This window comes from Malurus melanocephalus, unplaced genomic scaffold (genome assembly GCF_030028575.1).
Source record: "Malurus melanocephalus ecotype Western Australia unplaced genomic scaffold, MMel_1.1 scaffold_125, whole genome shotgun sequence".
Classification (NCBI taxonomy): domain Eukaryota; kingdom Metazoa; phylum Chordata; class Aves; order Passeriformes; family Maluridae; genus Malurus; species Malurus melanocephalus.
In genome coordinates, this window is record NW_026623357.1 from 773,564 (window position 1) to 788,224 (window position 14,661).

At 43.1% G+C, this 14,661-nt stretch overlaps 1 protein-coding gene across 4 annotated transcripts in view; it reads right to left on the bottom strand.

Moving 5' to 3' along the window:
* Positions 1–14,661, bottom strand: part of PATJ (PATJ crumbs cell polarity complex component) — a 140,012-nt gene that overhangs the window by 42,573 nt on the left and 82,778 nt on the right. For 3 of the 4 annotated variants that reach the window (XM_057370398.1, XM_057370400.1, XM_057370401.1), the window contains exons 27-28: positions 13,268–13,464; positions 6,042–6,133 (exon numbers count right to left, since the gene is read on the bottom strand). In XM_057370398.1, coding sequence (XP_057226381.1) covers positions 6,042–6,133; positions 13,268–13,464 — 289 coding nt within the window. The remainder of the gene's footprint in view (positions 1–6,041; positions 6,134–13,267; positions 13,465–14,661) is intronic. The other variant, XM_057370399.1, reaches the window with a different exon arrangement.

Genomic DNA, 14,661 nt, shown 5'->3' on the forward strand with positions numbered 1-14,661 from the left:
AATAAATCAGCACAGGAGATTTTTTTTCCTTGACTGCAGAGGTTTTCCTAACAATATTTTATTATTAATAGAAAATCGACAACTCTCTGCAGCTCTCAATGCAAAATGCATGTTGTGCAATTAGGGGCAAACATGGGAATAAAAAGGAATATATATGTATATATATATAAACCTTGGTAAGAAACACCCAAAAAATTGCTTCATGTCAAACTGGCGTGCAATTAATTTTCCAAACTTCATATACACACACCTTCAGGGTTTTTTTTTTTCCCCCATCAGTGGGTAAATATCTTTATGCAGCTTTATATGGATGGTCATTTTTGTTCCAAGCAATAAAAAAAAAACCAAACAAAAACCACTTATGGTAATTCCCTGGGGGGAAAAAAATGCAAAAATATAAAAAAAACCCAAGGTTACACAGTGTCACAACTTGTAATCTCCCCCTGCTAGGACTCGTACATATTTAAATACTTTAATGCTGCTTCAAAGGAGAATGCTTCAAAGCAGAATCAAAGTGGGAATATATTTTAAAGTGACAGATCTAATAATAAATTGCTGTTTCTGCTCTCYACTTCCACAAGTGTCCTCGACTGCAACGTGAATTTATTTACAGCTAAAAGGAGCAATCATTTTCCTTTGATGCAGGGGCAGACAGCTCGGAAGTCTGAACATGATATTCAAATTACAGYGACTGCAAACGAGCATTCAACAGATTTGCCAAGAGTTGCTCCAGAACCACCTCCAAAAAAGCTGCTCTCAGTTACTGGTGCTCAATATTTCTTGGGGTTAAGGGCTTTTTAAGACTCAGCCTTCATTCCTGACTGCATTTTGCTTCTTTCTAGTCTGAACAGGAGCCSTGGACATTCCCCATCCTGTCTCACAGACCAAAGAGGAAAACTCCTGATGTGCTGCTCTGTCTGCACCTTTGCAGCTCAAGCAAAGATAAATACATTTATTATTGGCTTAACTGCCACAAAAACTCAGTACAAAACAAGCCTAAAGACAGCCACATGTAAATATAAATCTGAAGAGAATACCCATTTCTTGCTGCAGGAAGGAACACTGAGGTGATGCCTCAGGATTTTATCTTCTCTATTTCCATATCTCTGTACCCCTGTGATCCTTCAGTGTTTAACTCCAGACTCCACAGACAGTGCTGAGCTCCTGCTCTCCCATTTTTACACAAAACAATTCCAGTCAATGACTGCATTGGCTGCAGCTGCAATTGGAGGATTCAGTCCCAATGTGCAAATGGACAAAAGTGAGAAAGGGTGAAAAACCCGTGAGCCATTGTCCATTGTGGGTGTGGGGGGACTGCCCTGAAGGTCCTGCAATAAACAGAATTTATTTTATTCTCCAAATTGTGTCCAGCCTCTGTTCCAGGTAAGCCTCACAAGGCATACAAGGGAAGTTGTAGTTGGATGCTGAAAGGCAAAACCAAGAGAAATCCCAAACCAGACTCACCCAGAGGGGCAATTCCAGCACCCAAAGGACCTAATTCATCCCAGGACACACTGAATTGCTCTYTGGGGGCTCCTGACAGCTCTGAGAYRTCACAGACACCCAGATGTCCTCAGGATACCTGAGCTAAGGGGGATGAACATCCCCTCCTGCCAAAGCATCTGCAGCTACAGAGCCTAAAAACACTGAGGGAGAATCTGACAGCACCTTTGCAAGGGGCTGGGGGTGCTTTTTGGGGATACAAAGTACACCCAGAACCAGGAGAAAACCCCAAAGGCTTGAATGAGGTGACAMAACATCTTGGATGGCACAGAGCTGCAGAACAAGGGAACAAATATTTGCTCTGCAAGTTGACAGCAGGACATGAAATCCTGCAGATTATTGAAAACTTATACTGTCCATATCCTGCTTGTTAAATTAGTTTAAAAAAAAAAAAAAAAATCAGGGTAGGATCTCACATTTTCTCATCTTTGCTTTCACTCTAGAAGTTCCTTTGGCAAAGAGGAGTTGCAGGTGACAGAGGGTTTGTTGGGTCGAGGCAGCAGCTTCCCAAAAAATCCCTCCTGCAGCAGCAAGAGCCGTCTTGTTCTCCACCTCCTCCCCACCCCTCCAGCCACAGGGACTCAGATATTTTAAATGAACAGCTCATTCTCCTATAAACTGAATTTTAGGTCAGCAGAAGGAGCCCAAACCTTCCTGAACTGTGTTCTTGTCGCCACATGTGTAGGACAGAGAGGAGGAAAAGTTCAAACTTGCACACACACAGGGCATGGCAAGAGCTGATTTTTAAAGCTTCCCCACATGAAAGAAGTTAAACAATCAAAGCAAGTGAAAACAGGAGTTTGTGCTCTGAAAACACGGCCAATTATGTCGGTTTGAATTTTGAACAAATGTAAAAATAATTTCTAAAGCGTGACAGGATTTGAGAGAGGCACTAAATGTAAAATGTCTCTTTTAGAGGCTCTGAAAGCACAGAATCACAGCAATGGGGAGTGCTGAAAAACCCAGGACTGCCCTGGCTTTCCCAGTCTTGGAGTTGAAAGGAACTCCCTCCTTTGCACATCACCACAAATAAAGGAGATTTCACCTGGAAATGGAAGAGACAGAGTCCTGTGGGYTGTTCCAGAGAGCTGAAACCCCATCAGCAAAAATCAAAAATATCAGAGCAGTGGCTGCAGTGTGGGAGGGCTCCGGACAGATAACAGATGGTATTTAAATCACAAAAATCCCTTATTAGGAAAGCATTTCTTGTGTTCCATCACAGCACAAGAGAATTTTATTTAAGGGATAAAGGTAAAGCAAAGAGCGACTCTCAGAACCAAATAATGGGAGGGTGGTTTGAAATCAGTGGAATTCAYTTGGATTCAAGCATTCAGCTACACTTGATGTGCTTATTACACCAACACTGAAGCACCAAACCAGATTAAAGGCAGTTAATTGAGCATGGAGAAAACATTGAATTTGCTGAATCATAAAATTCTCACTGCAAAAGAGCATTCTGACATAAAGTGGATTTCCTGTTGCAGATGTAAAATCTAATTATATTGTTTCACGATGCACTTTACAACACACGAACAAAACCCACAACGGGTACAAACCCATCCTATTTTTGGGAATTGGGGCACAGATAATCCTACAAAAAGCAAGTCCCTTTCTCATTTATTACCTGGCTAATTTTTCCTGGAAAATCAAACCAAGAATTTGAAAAGGTAACTGAGACATTACATCCCTTACTSCTCCCTGAAAAAAGAAAAGTGACACCAGAACTGCAAACCTTTCAGATGCTCCTAGAAGCTCAAATAATTAATGAGACCACTGGGAGGCAGGGCTGTGTTAAGACCTATATTTTGGAATCTGGCCAAAATCAACTGTTTTAAATAATCATCGTCAACTTAATTGAGGAAAAGATGCTCATAAAGCAGAGTGAGAAGCCTTCAGACAGAAGGGGATGTCTGTGATTCTCACAACAGCTCCTCCACTGTGTCTCATCAGCAAAAAATTCCAGGAAAGGGTGGGAATGCAATTGGAACATTACCTGGGTGTAAAAAAGGGTGGACAGATTTTTTTTTTTTAAGCCAGGATTTTAGCAAAAAAAAAGTCAAAAAGGCTGAGGACACCTTTTTTATCCTTTATCTTTTTCTAGAGGAAAAAAAAAAATATTTGGGGTTGGAAGTGGATGATCTTTAAGGTCCCTTCCAACCCAAACCATTCTGTGAAGTTGTTTAATGACAGTTATTACAGCTCTCACAGAGAGGCTTTTCCGTGCCCAGGAATTTCTGGGCTTCTCCCACAACTGATTAAGGAGTTTCTGGAAACATCCCCCTGCCCTGCACATGAACCAAAACACCAGCAATGGGAAAACCTCACTGCTGTGTCCTGCTTCCAAGAGGAAAGCAGCAGGTTTAGCTCTCAGCACCCTCCATTTCAGGGAAAAAATGTATCACAGAGGGCTCAGGAATTCCAAAATTTGGCTTTTTTGCCTCAGGTCAGCTCAGTCAGGACTTTTTTAGGCCGTGGATTGATGTGTTTCTGGAAAATTAAAATTTTGGAAAATAATATCATTCTGGAAAATGATTATCCACTCAGGTTTTTCACTGGTGAAATGAGAATGTTTGTATTTTTATAAAGACCAGATGATTTTTTTCTCCCAGCTCCTGCAGTCCCTGTCATTTTGCTGTGGTATAAAGTAGCCAAAGCTCATCCAGAGGCACAAAAAGGCCCCAGCTCATGTTTTCACCCAAAAATCATCCACTGGCTCTGTGGTCTGAGGTGGAGGGAAGGCAGGCATGGAACAAAATTGGCATGGAACAAAATTGGCATGAGAAGAGAAAATAACTCTCCTTTCTCCTTAAAACCCACATTTGGGAGAGACAGCTTAATTTGGCTTTGCTGAAACCACACATCAAACCCAAGGGATGTTGGTTTTCTCCCCACATTTGGGGCAGTGATCCAGTTATTGAGGACATCCTCTCAGTGGGAGAATTCCTTTTTATGGCTGTTCCAGAGGCTGCCTGGGCTGGGCAAACAGACCCATCAGTTGTCAGTGAAAGGCTGAGAGCAGAGACCAAATGTGCTCCTGGGAGGATAGAACTTTATAAACCTCAGCAGCAGCATTTTAAAGCAGAAATTCGTGTTTTTTTTTTTTTTTTAAACTCCAGAGAAATGGAAATGAGAATCCCTCAATGGGGTATTTCTTCCTGGTATCTCTTGAATATTWGAGATAAATTCTTGCCTTGAAACCCACAATCTGAAAAGGAGAATTTTAGCTAAGAACCTACATGGCCTTTATGACATAAAACACACACCAAGGGTGTTCAGTCCATGGAATTGGAGCTGGCAGAGCCCATTCCCTGGAGCTCTGCTTGGAGCACCAGGCTTGGCTCAGGCTCCCAAAAATTGTGGTTTTTTTGCCTCTGGAACCTCCAAGCAGCCACATTTTCCACAGGCAGTTAAATAATGGTGTGGGTGGGATGGGATGCTGAATTTCTGGGGGAGGAACATGGGAGCTGCAGGCAGGAGAATCAATCTCCTTCAGATCCTCTGGGCTGCCAGGGACAGCAGCTCATTCCTCAYGGTGCTAACGCTGCTCCTCCATCATCCCCAGGCACAGCCACGGCTGTAAACTCACACATTTATTACTATTTCATTATTTATTTGTTATTTATTACATGCATTCACCCCCCAGATGATTGCACCGTTCGCAGGGAGGCTGTGGGTGAGCCAGGAATGTGAAAAAAAATCAAAAAAATCAAGGATGATGGAGATGTTGGTGGGAAGATCACCTCATAAAATGGCACAGGGGGTGAGTGCCCACAGAAAGTCAGAGCTGGGATTTATTCCTAAATACACATMTGGGAAATTCCAGCCTTTTAAAGCATGAGGAGTCCTGAGAAAGAGGCAGCCAGGGCCACAAGAGCAGCACTGCTGAGGCAATGCACGCAGGTGTCTTCAATTCATGTACAAAGGGGAAAAATTTTCATGCTCAGAGCAAAAGGAAAATGCCCACATGTAATTTCTATGCAGATGAAAGGATGTTTTAGCATATTCCCTCCCACACAATCCATCCCAGAGCTCCTTGGCAGAGCCAGGCTTCCCCTCTGCACGAACAAGCCCGTGCTCACTTCCAAAATCCTCTTTTGATGCCCACACAAAGGTGTCCTTCAGAATTCCACCCTGCCCCTGCTCTGTGTGCTCCATCCTGCTCCTCTCCCAGAGATCCCAACCTTCTGCACCATTTCCAGCCCCTCATGGCAGTCTGGGAGATCAAGCTGCACTCTCCATCCCAGTGCTGAACCATCCCAAAGCACTTTAGGAGTTRTGGGAGAAGCAGCTCCAAAGAGGAGCAGCTCAAGTCATCAGCAAACACCCCTCAAATAAGCATTCAATCCCACTGGATTTATTTTTTTTTACATTATTACGGAGAACTTTTCAATTGTTCCAAGAAGAATAATCAGGGAAAAGGCTTGTTCAGCTTCAAAGAGAACTCAGAGAGTTCAGCATGTGCAGAACAGGCTAAATATGTAAATATGGCATGGAATAGGCTAAAGTGCAACAAAAGTTTTGATCAGAACTGTTCTTACCGTATGAAAACCAGCTTGACCTTGGATGGGGCCGTTTTAATGATTGCAGAAGCGTTCTGGTGGCTCCTTCCATACAGTATCTGATTGTTTATCTGGTAAAAGAAAAGGATTTTCATGTAAGTGGGGGAGTTACACACCTTGTTTGAATTTATACCACCAAGACTTCCACATTGACTGCGGGATGATCAGGAGATAAGACTCAAAGAAAATGTGGTCAGCAAATCACAAAAATGTGATCTGTATGAARCAGGAACCAAGGCAAAGCTGATTTACTGTCATTAGTAAACCACAAATGAGGAATTTTTTTTTTCTCCCTACAGATCCCTTGAATGGATTTTCAGGATTATCCCCAGATTTTTGGAAAACAGCTTGATCTGAGGAGAAGCATATAGATGTGACAGCAGCACAGATGTTTAGACACTCACTCCTGGCCATTTAGGAGAAATGGCTTTTGGGATTGTGCTGAATCCTCAGCTCTGCTGAAGGAAATAGGATGGGGAGGCAGGGAGATGAGGATTTAAARTCCCTGAGGATGTGGCAYTTSGGGACAGGGATCAGTGGTGGCCTTGGCATCAGSTGGACTCGGTGACYRAGRGGATTTTTCCAACCTAAMCAATTCYSTGCTTCAACACTGCAGTTTTGTCCTCCCACTCTGAATTTACACYGTAATATTGACATTCACATCTGATACACCAACGCTGCTTAAAACAATACCGACAGCAGAGCCCAGCAACAATTCAGAATGGCTACAGAAGGGATTTTTGTTACTGCAGATGTTTGTATTGGATTCTGGGTTTGTGATCTTAGAAGTTTTTTTTTTTTTTAATTCAAACAAGAAGGAACAGGCCAAGTCTTCCAGCCTGGTGTGATAGGGGCCAGTCGGTCACACTGGGAATATTGACATTATTCCTATTTTATTTTCAGTGGGTCAAAACAGGGTGCAAGGTCATCAGTTAAATAAGGACAATGCAGGGACAAGAATAAAGCCCCCAACACTTGTTACTCACTGAGATTGAAGTGCAAAGCTTTTAGAGGGACCCCAAAAAGGTCTGCAAGGGAATAAMACCAATAAATCCCAAGGGATTTAGAAGGTTCTGCCTGCAACTGCCATGGTGGCAACATCCTGCTCATGCTTCAAACATCAAAGATCAATTTAAAAACCCAGTGGCAAAAATGAAGAATGCCCAGCTGCATTCTGGCTTCAAGCTCAACTTGAAAATTTTTGGTGAGTTTGTTGACTTAATTTCTCTAAGTTCAAGAATAAATTGTTCACTGGGAATGGTGTATGTTTTACAAATTGTTTGGATTTAGTTAAATTACCATCAATTTTCCTAAACAGCAGACTTCTTAGATTAAAATTTATAGCCTTTACTCTGACTAAATTAATCCTATTCACTACATGTATCAAATAGTCCAAAATTTAATTAGCTGTGAGCTGGGTCTCTAAGTTATAATTATTTAATTACTCCAAAATGAAAGCATAATCAAAGTAATATATCTCCACAAGGTTTTGGACTGTCCTACAAAATTATTACACCCGGTATTAATTTATCTTTCTTTTTTTTTTAAAGAAGTACACTGTCTTTTGCAAAATAAATTAATGTTCTGTTAGCTGCAGATACCACAGTAATGAGCAAAGTACCAAAGCCTACTTAAATAAAACAAAAAAAAATAAAATCCAGGATTCCAGAAGAAAAACCATTTAAAATCTTTCAAATTAAATAAAGTAACATGTCAGAATAACCAAATAATACTCTGTGAGTCAAAACCCATAAATCTGAGCTTTACTTTCAGATTAGAAAAGATTACTTTAGAGATTAGAAAAGAGAAGCAAAGCCTCAACTTAGCAGAAGAAATAAACTGATCTAAATCAGCCCCAACTCTTCTTTAAATGTCTTTTTCCATAACTCCTTGRGAAGTCAGCAGAGCTCTGAGAAAGATAAAAACAGGTACGAGGTCAGGGCAGCACACAAKGTCAGTGTTTAATGGAATCACACATTGCTTTATGGCAGATTTAATCACAGATCCCAAATGTACCCCTGCCTTCACCTACAAAAGTTTGGGTTTACAGTTTCAGGCCCTGAAGTAGCAGAAAGTACAAACTCACTGAAATCTGAGCTCTTGGGTTCAGAGGAAAAAATCTCCAGGATTGTTTGCTTCTCAAACTTTAATTTGCAGAAGAGAAACATTAGATATGGATATTAAAAAAAAAATCCCAACCCACACTGTTTTTACTACGTGGCAGTAATGGCAACCCATAAAATTAGTATCATCTGATTTTTATGAAAATCAAGTTAAATGATACCCCAAAGCTAGTAAAAATACTGGCTGAGCTTTCTGTAATAATTATTTCTTTGTACAATGCACCGGGTTCCTTCTTACCACAGGAATTGCAGCGTTTCGAGACACAACCAGACTCTCTGAAACAATGGGAAAAGTTTCAAACCCTTTTTTTATCAGTCAAATTTTATACACTGGAACCCCATAAAGTACACCAAATAATAAAGCACGAGGAAAACATTGGAGAGAAGAACTAATTAGAATGCGAATTTCCCCTTTGCTCACTGAATTCCTCCTGGGCACAGGCTCAAACATGTGCAGCATCTGAAGGGATCAGCAGACCATAAAATCTGTAAGGACAGAAAATATCCTGCTCTGAGCTGGCAGCTGATCCCTGTGGCTGCCCCACCTGGGGAGAGAGGAGAAAGGACACTGCAAAGCACAGATTGCTCAGAGACCTCCCCCTCTCAGCTTTACCTGCTGGTGATTTAAAATCACCACCCAAACCTGAGCTGAGCCAGGAAACTGCACACAAAACACATGAAAAAAGGGTTTGTAGCCCTTTCTGAAATGACCAAAAGGATGCTGGAGAGGTTTGTCCAGAGAAGATGTGGCTGCTCCATCCCTGGAATGTTCAGGAACACCCTGGGATGGTGGGAGATGTCCCTGCCCGTGGAATGAGATGAATTTTTTAAGGTCATTCCCAACCCAAACCATTCTGGGATGGTGGGAGATGTCCCTGCCATGGAATGAGATGAATTTTTTAAGGTCATTCCCAACCCAAACCATTCTGGGATGGTGGGAGATGTCCCTGCCCATGGAATGAGATGAATTTTAAGGTCATTCCCAACCCAAACCATTCTGGGATGCYRTTCYACGATTCCACAACAAATAAASTGAGAATGAAATGCCAATCCCCCACATCTCAGAGGGGAAATGGCACTGTGAATTTGGCTGAGTGGCTCATTTACTTGGGCACAACACTGCTGTGTCTGTAGTGTTATTACAGTGTAACTTCTATTTATCTAAGCACCTTAAAATAAAATAGCAATAAAAATGCATTTAGCACAACAGCTCTCTGGCTTTGAGCTATGACAAAAATGGCATAAAGAAATAAAATGTAATAATTGTCTCTCGGGCAACAGCCCAGAATGGACAACAGCAGATTTTCACAGCGATTTTTGACTCTAAAAATGGCTTTTGCTCTTTCAAGAGGTGCTGTGGGCTCACAGAATAAAACACAGGAAGGGCTGGGTGGGAAAGGATCTTAAAACTCATCTCATCCATGGGCAGGGGAAATTCCACATCCAAAGGTGGGTCTTGCCCCATCCTCAGCAGGACAGAAGAGGTGGCAGAGCATCCCAGCATCAATCCCTGAGCACACAGCAGTGCTCTGAGCAGCCAGGTTTATTAACAGAACTCAGCTGACTCCCTCATGGAGAGATGATAACAACAATAAAAATAATAATGATGATGATAATAATGGTGATGGCAGGTGGATTATCCAGTGTGAATAAAACCTAATGGCAGGACGGGCTCAGGGACAGTTCAGGTGACACTGCTGGGCCATGCTGGGCACCATCACAGCTCAGGGACAGCTCAGGTGACCTTTTTGGGCCATGCTGGGTAGCAGCAGCCCTAGGATTCAGCCCAGACAAGGCACGAAGCAGGGCAGACACCTGCACCAAAGCAGCAGGAGAGCTGGAGCACCACAGATGGCTCCTTTGCTTGGAAAAGCAGTGTTTGTGCCCTGTAAAAAACACATTCTTCTGCACATTCAGACCAAATCCTGACCYAAGCTGGTTTCCCACATGTATAAAAGCAAGATGAAAGGATCTTCTTCCCTCAAAAAGCTGTTTTTTTTCAGCCACCTACCCATCCAAAATACATCACTGAAGGGAGATTAAAAAGTAATGCTCACACGCAGGTTTTTTATGTGACCTGCATTTTCCTCGATGCTCAGGTTGTGAAACCAAGCCTGGACCATGCCCCCATGAAGAAGATAAAAGTGAGCTGCTATTTCAGCAGAAGATTCCATGGATAAGGGGCTGAGCAGCCTGGCAGCTTCCCACACCCTCCAATTAATCCAATCAAACTCCAGTTCCAAAGGAAAACGAACAGGTAATATCCATCAGCCTGAATGGCCACCCCATTAACCTCAGAGCCATCAAAAGCTTCAGGGAATCATCTGCACAATAATCTAGAGGGGCATCCTGGGATTTAATGGAGCAGGACCATCCCTGGGGCATCCAGGACAGTGCAGAAATGCCAGAGGCTGCTCAAAGTGTGAATTCCTTTCCTCAATGACACAATCCAGGACCAAAAACTGAGGTGGAATTCAAGATGTAGACACAAATCTACCAAAAACACGCGGTTAGGTGAGAGCCAGACTGAGTTCTGTCAGCTCCCCACTGCCCACCCTGTTGCTTTGTAATGCAGGATGTCTCAATTTATCCTTTCCTACAGGAATTTTGCACACCTTAAATCGGACTGAAAAGATAAACAAGCTAGTTATCAAAGTCTCCTCAATTTTTCTTATTCAAAACTTGGCATTTTTGAGATGGAGAATATAATTTTCCTTCTACTGAAGGAAAAAAAAACCTCCAATTTATGAGATTATTATTATTATTATAATTTATGAATGAGGGCAACACCACCACTTTGGGGAATGCTCCTTGTACCATGGCTCACCCATGCACATCCCAAGGCTTGAGGGACATGGGATTAATCCCAGATTCTGCATCTTCCACGAATTTAACATTAGATCCTCTGCTCTACCAGGAACATGGTAAAAAGGTAAAAGAGTACCATGAGTTCTTTCAGCACACCCAAAATTCAACGATTTTTCCTTTTTTCTCACCATTAGAATTCAACATCAGGGATAGAAAAAAACTAATCCTGAAGGAGAAGGCAATTTTTCTACCCTGCTCYATTATGGTGTAGAACTTTGTACCTTTCCTCACGCTTAAAATGAAATATATTTCAGGTGATGGTGCTTTTACAACAAAAAAAAAAGTCTTTCTAGTACTCTAGAACTACAGAACTGTTAGACAATAACAAATGCTTGGACAATTCTGACTATTCCCAGGGTATCYCCAGGCTGTCAAACTGCTCTTTCTCAAGACAAGAAATGGGAAAAAAAGGTGGTTTTCTGACTGCACAGAGAGTTGCTGAAAGATCAAAGCAGCACCACCCACGGGGAGCAGCAGGTCAGCAAATCCCTGATTTCAGTGAGTCCCCCTGCCAGGGGAAKATCCCCAGGGATGACGAATTCCTTAAACCACTGAAACAACCAGAACGTGGGGAGTCACTGCAGCAAAATGTCATTTTGCAGCAGCCCCAAGAGCASATGAAATGAAGGAAATGCTGCCTTTCCAGGCTGAAGGTGAAACAAGGAGACTGGAGAAAAAGTGRAGACAAAATCCTCCTCCTGCTAACGAGCTCCTTTGCCTCGTGGGTGAGCTCCTGCCAGACACAACTACAGAAAATCAGCTTTTTAAATCGCAACAGATCAAAACAGACGATAGCATGAAATTTATTTCCAGGACGGGGAATATCCCTGTCATCTGTAAAAACACATATGGTAACCTCGAGGGGGTTTGGGCTTTTTTTTTTTTTTTTTTTCAAGGAAAGGTGTGAATTTGCCTGTAAAACCACATATGCACTCTGAGGATTGATTTACTGTGCCCTTCCTGCCTTTCAGCAGGGCTGTGAACATGCTGGGAGCACAGACCTCGCTGACAAGACATTGCTTTTCACGGGCTGGTGATTTTCCTTTCSCTGCAAACTTGTTCACCTGCCAAAGGCCGAGTTCTCAGCTGGCACAAACCTCACCCAGCCACCTCGGTGGAAAATAGTCCAGTTTAAAAAATTGTTTTATATAATTTTAGTCAATGATCTGGTTTGCTTTTGCCCTGGGGGGAAGGTGTTGAAGTTTTTTTTGTAGGGCATTGTTCCACCAGGTGAAGCTTGATGAGGTGAACATCTCAACAGAGAGAGAGTGGCACAAAAGATAAGGGCTATCAATGGCCATCAGTGACCACCAGTGACCACCAGTGACCATCAAGAACATCAGCTCCAAACCTCACCACTGGAATGGTCTGAAACCCCAGGGTTGAGAAAAGAAAGATAATGAGGAGGACCTAATTAACACTGGAGGCAAAGAAATCCAGATCCAACAGGAACCCAAATGCTGGACCAATGAACATTGAACCAATAAACTTCTCTGGGTTTTGACTGTATAAATTTTGGGGGAAAATCTTGTGAAATCTTGTGTCACGGAATGATTTTCCCTGCATATCTGGGTTATGTGAGGATGAAATGATTTCTGTGGCATGTCTTGGCCAGAAAATAAAGTAATGCCTTGACTCTCTAACAATAAAAATGTTGTGGGAGTTTTTGTTTTTCCCGCAGTTTCGGTGACAACCTGGCTCCTCTAAAAGGCTTTATTTAGGGTTGCAGGTGAAAGGAGTGAGAGAAGGGAGTGTCTTTACAAACAGACTCTGACTCTGGGGGTAAGGCTGATACTGGGAGATAGAATGAAACTATGGGAAGGATTTCCATGGGAATTCCACTATTGACTGACCCCAGACTGTGTTAATAGACTACAAGAGCAGAGACACAGAGATGGATATTGAAAGGGGGCAATGGATGATAGAATGAGGGGTTTCATCAGGTGTTCTGGGGAGTCTGTGCCTCTCAAGTACCTCAGCCAAAGGGGAAAGAGAGAGGGAACTGCAGTGGGGAAATTTGGATAAAAGAGGCTGCGTCCTCTATGAATTTGAGAGACCCCATGKGAAATGCCCASGACCTCTCCCTTTATTCATTARTAAAGTTGCAGGRCTCCTCTRTYTCCTTTTTGTACATAAACCTCTGGTKTTTGTGGATTAATTCTCCTCACACAGGGATGCCCACGAGCCCTGCCTGGTGCAGAAGGGAGCAGTTACCTCCAGGAGCTCATCCCCGACGTGCATCCGCCCGTCCCTGCCCGCGGGGCCCTCGGGGTTGATCCCAACCACGAAAATGCTCATCCTGGAGCGGTCCTTGTTCCCAGCCAGGCTGAGCCCCAGCCCATTCTTGTCCTTCTCCAGCTCGATGATGTGCAGCTCGCCCGGGAGATCCGCATATCTCTGCCTGATTTTTTCTGGGAAGGTCAAACACAAAGGGAGTTAGGAYGTAAAATGGGCTCCACGCAGATGTTTTAACACCGCACACAAATATGCCAGAAATTTATGGCTTTCTCAGCAAAGAGTGTTTTTTAACAGAGGTCCGTTCAGCACAGGCTCTAAAATACCATTTCTGTGTATCAGCCACACAGCAAAATGCAGCATCAGCTGCAAATACCATTCACATTAAACCCACACTATTTTAATTATTTGTACAACAGCCCGGTTCCAAACCAAAACTTTCCTGAGAGGAGGGTAAACAAGGAAATTCCAGAGGCACCTTTACCTTACAAAACCTATCAAATTCAGGAAACTCTCATAAAGTTCGAGCTGGTTAATTAACCACTGCGGGGAAACCGAAGCACTTAATGGTTCAAACATTCCTGCAAGCTCACAGCTCAAGGTAAAACCTTCTGCTCCTGCCTGGTGACTCAGGAATCTTTCTCAGCACGCTCTGCTTAGCACGACGGGCTGATTACGCAGAGCAGATGTCAGTGACAATGGAGATGAGTGATTGCATTCTTAAAYGCAGCTTCACCTGATATTAAGGCAGTTATTTGCCTTTCATCTACGTTCCTGTGACAGAGCTGGATATATTTGCGGAGTTGTTCGGAGCACACGGCGTGGCTGTGGATGCTGACAGGTTAATCTGAGTGACTTCTCACCACTGGCACACAAACATCCATCACCGTGCCTGGGGAGGGCAATTTTTTCCTGTCTGCTTTCCCTTCACAGATTTTTTAAAGGTGGTTTAAAACCTCCCAATGCTTCAGCTGGGCCACACACTGGAAGAAGCGAGTCGAAGTAAATCCCTGTGGCCGGGTGTCACCTTCAGCACAGAGCCCAAGGTGAAAGAAACCGCTGCATTATGCATTAAAAGGAGAAATAGGGGATATTATAGGTTCAGCCATATCCCTGAGTCAGCAGCAGGAGCTAGATCAATATTAGCTCCCACCACTCTCATGGGAAGCATATTTTAATGGTGTGATTTAACTAGCATAGTGAATGTTCCCATGACAACGAGGGAGAGGGAAAAGAGCCGGGGAAGGTGAGAGGGAGGCRACTGAAAGTGAATAAAAACTGCTGAGAAGAAGGAAGACGAAGCAGAGATGTCCCTTCCCCAGGCTGAGCTGAGCACAGGACATTCCCAGGGCTCTTCTCTCCGAGGGTCATTC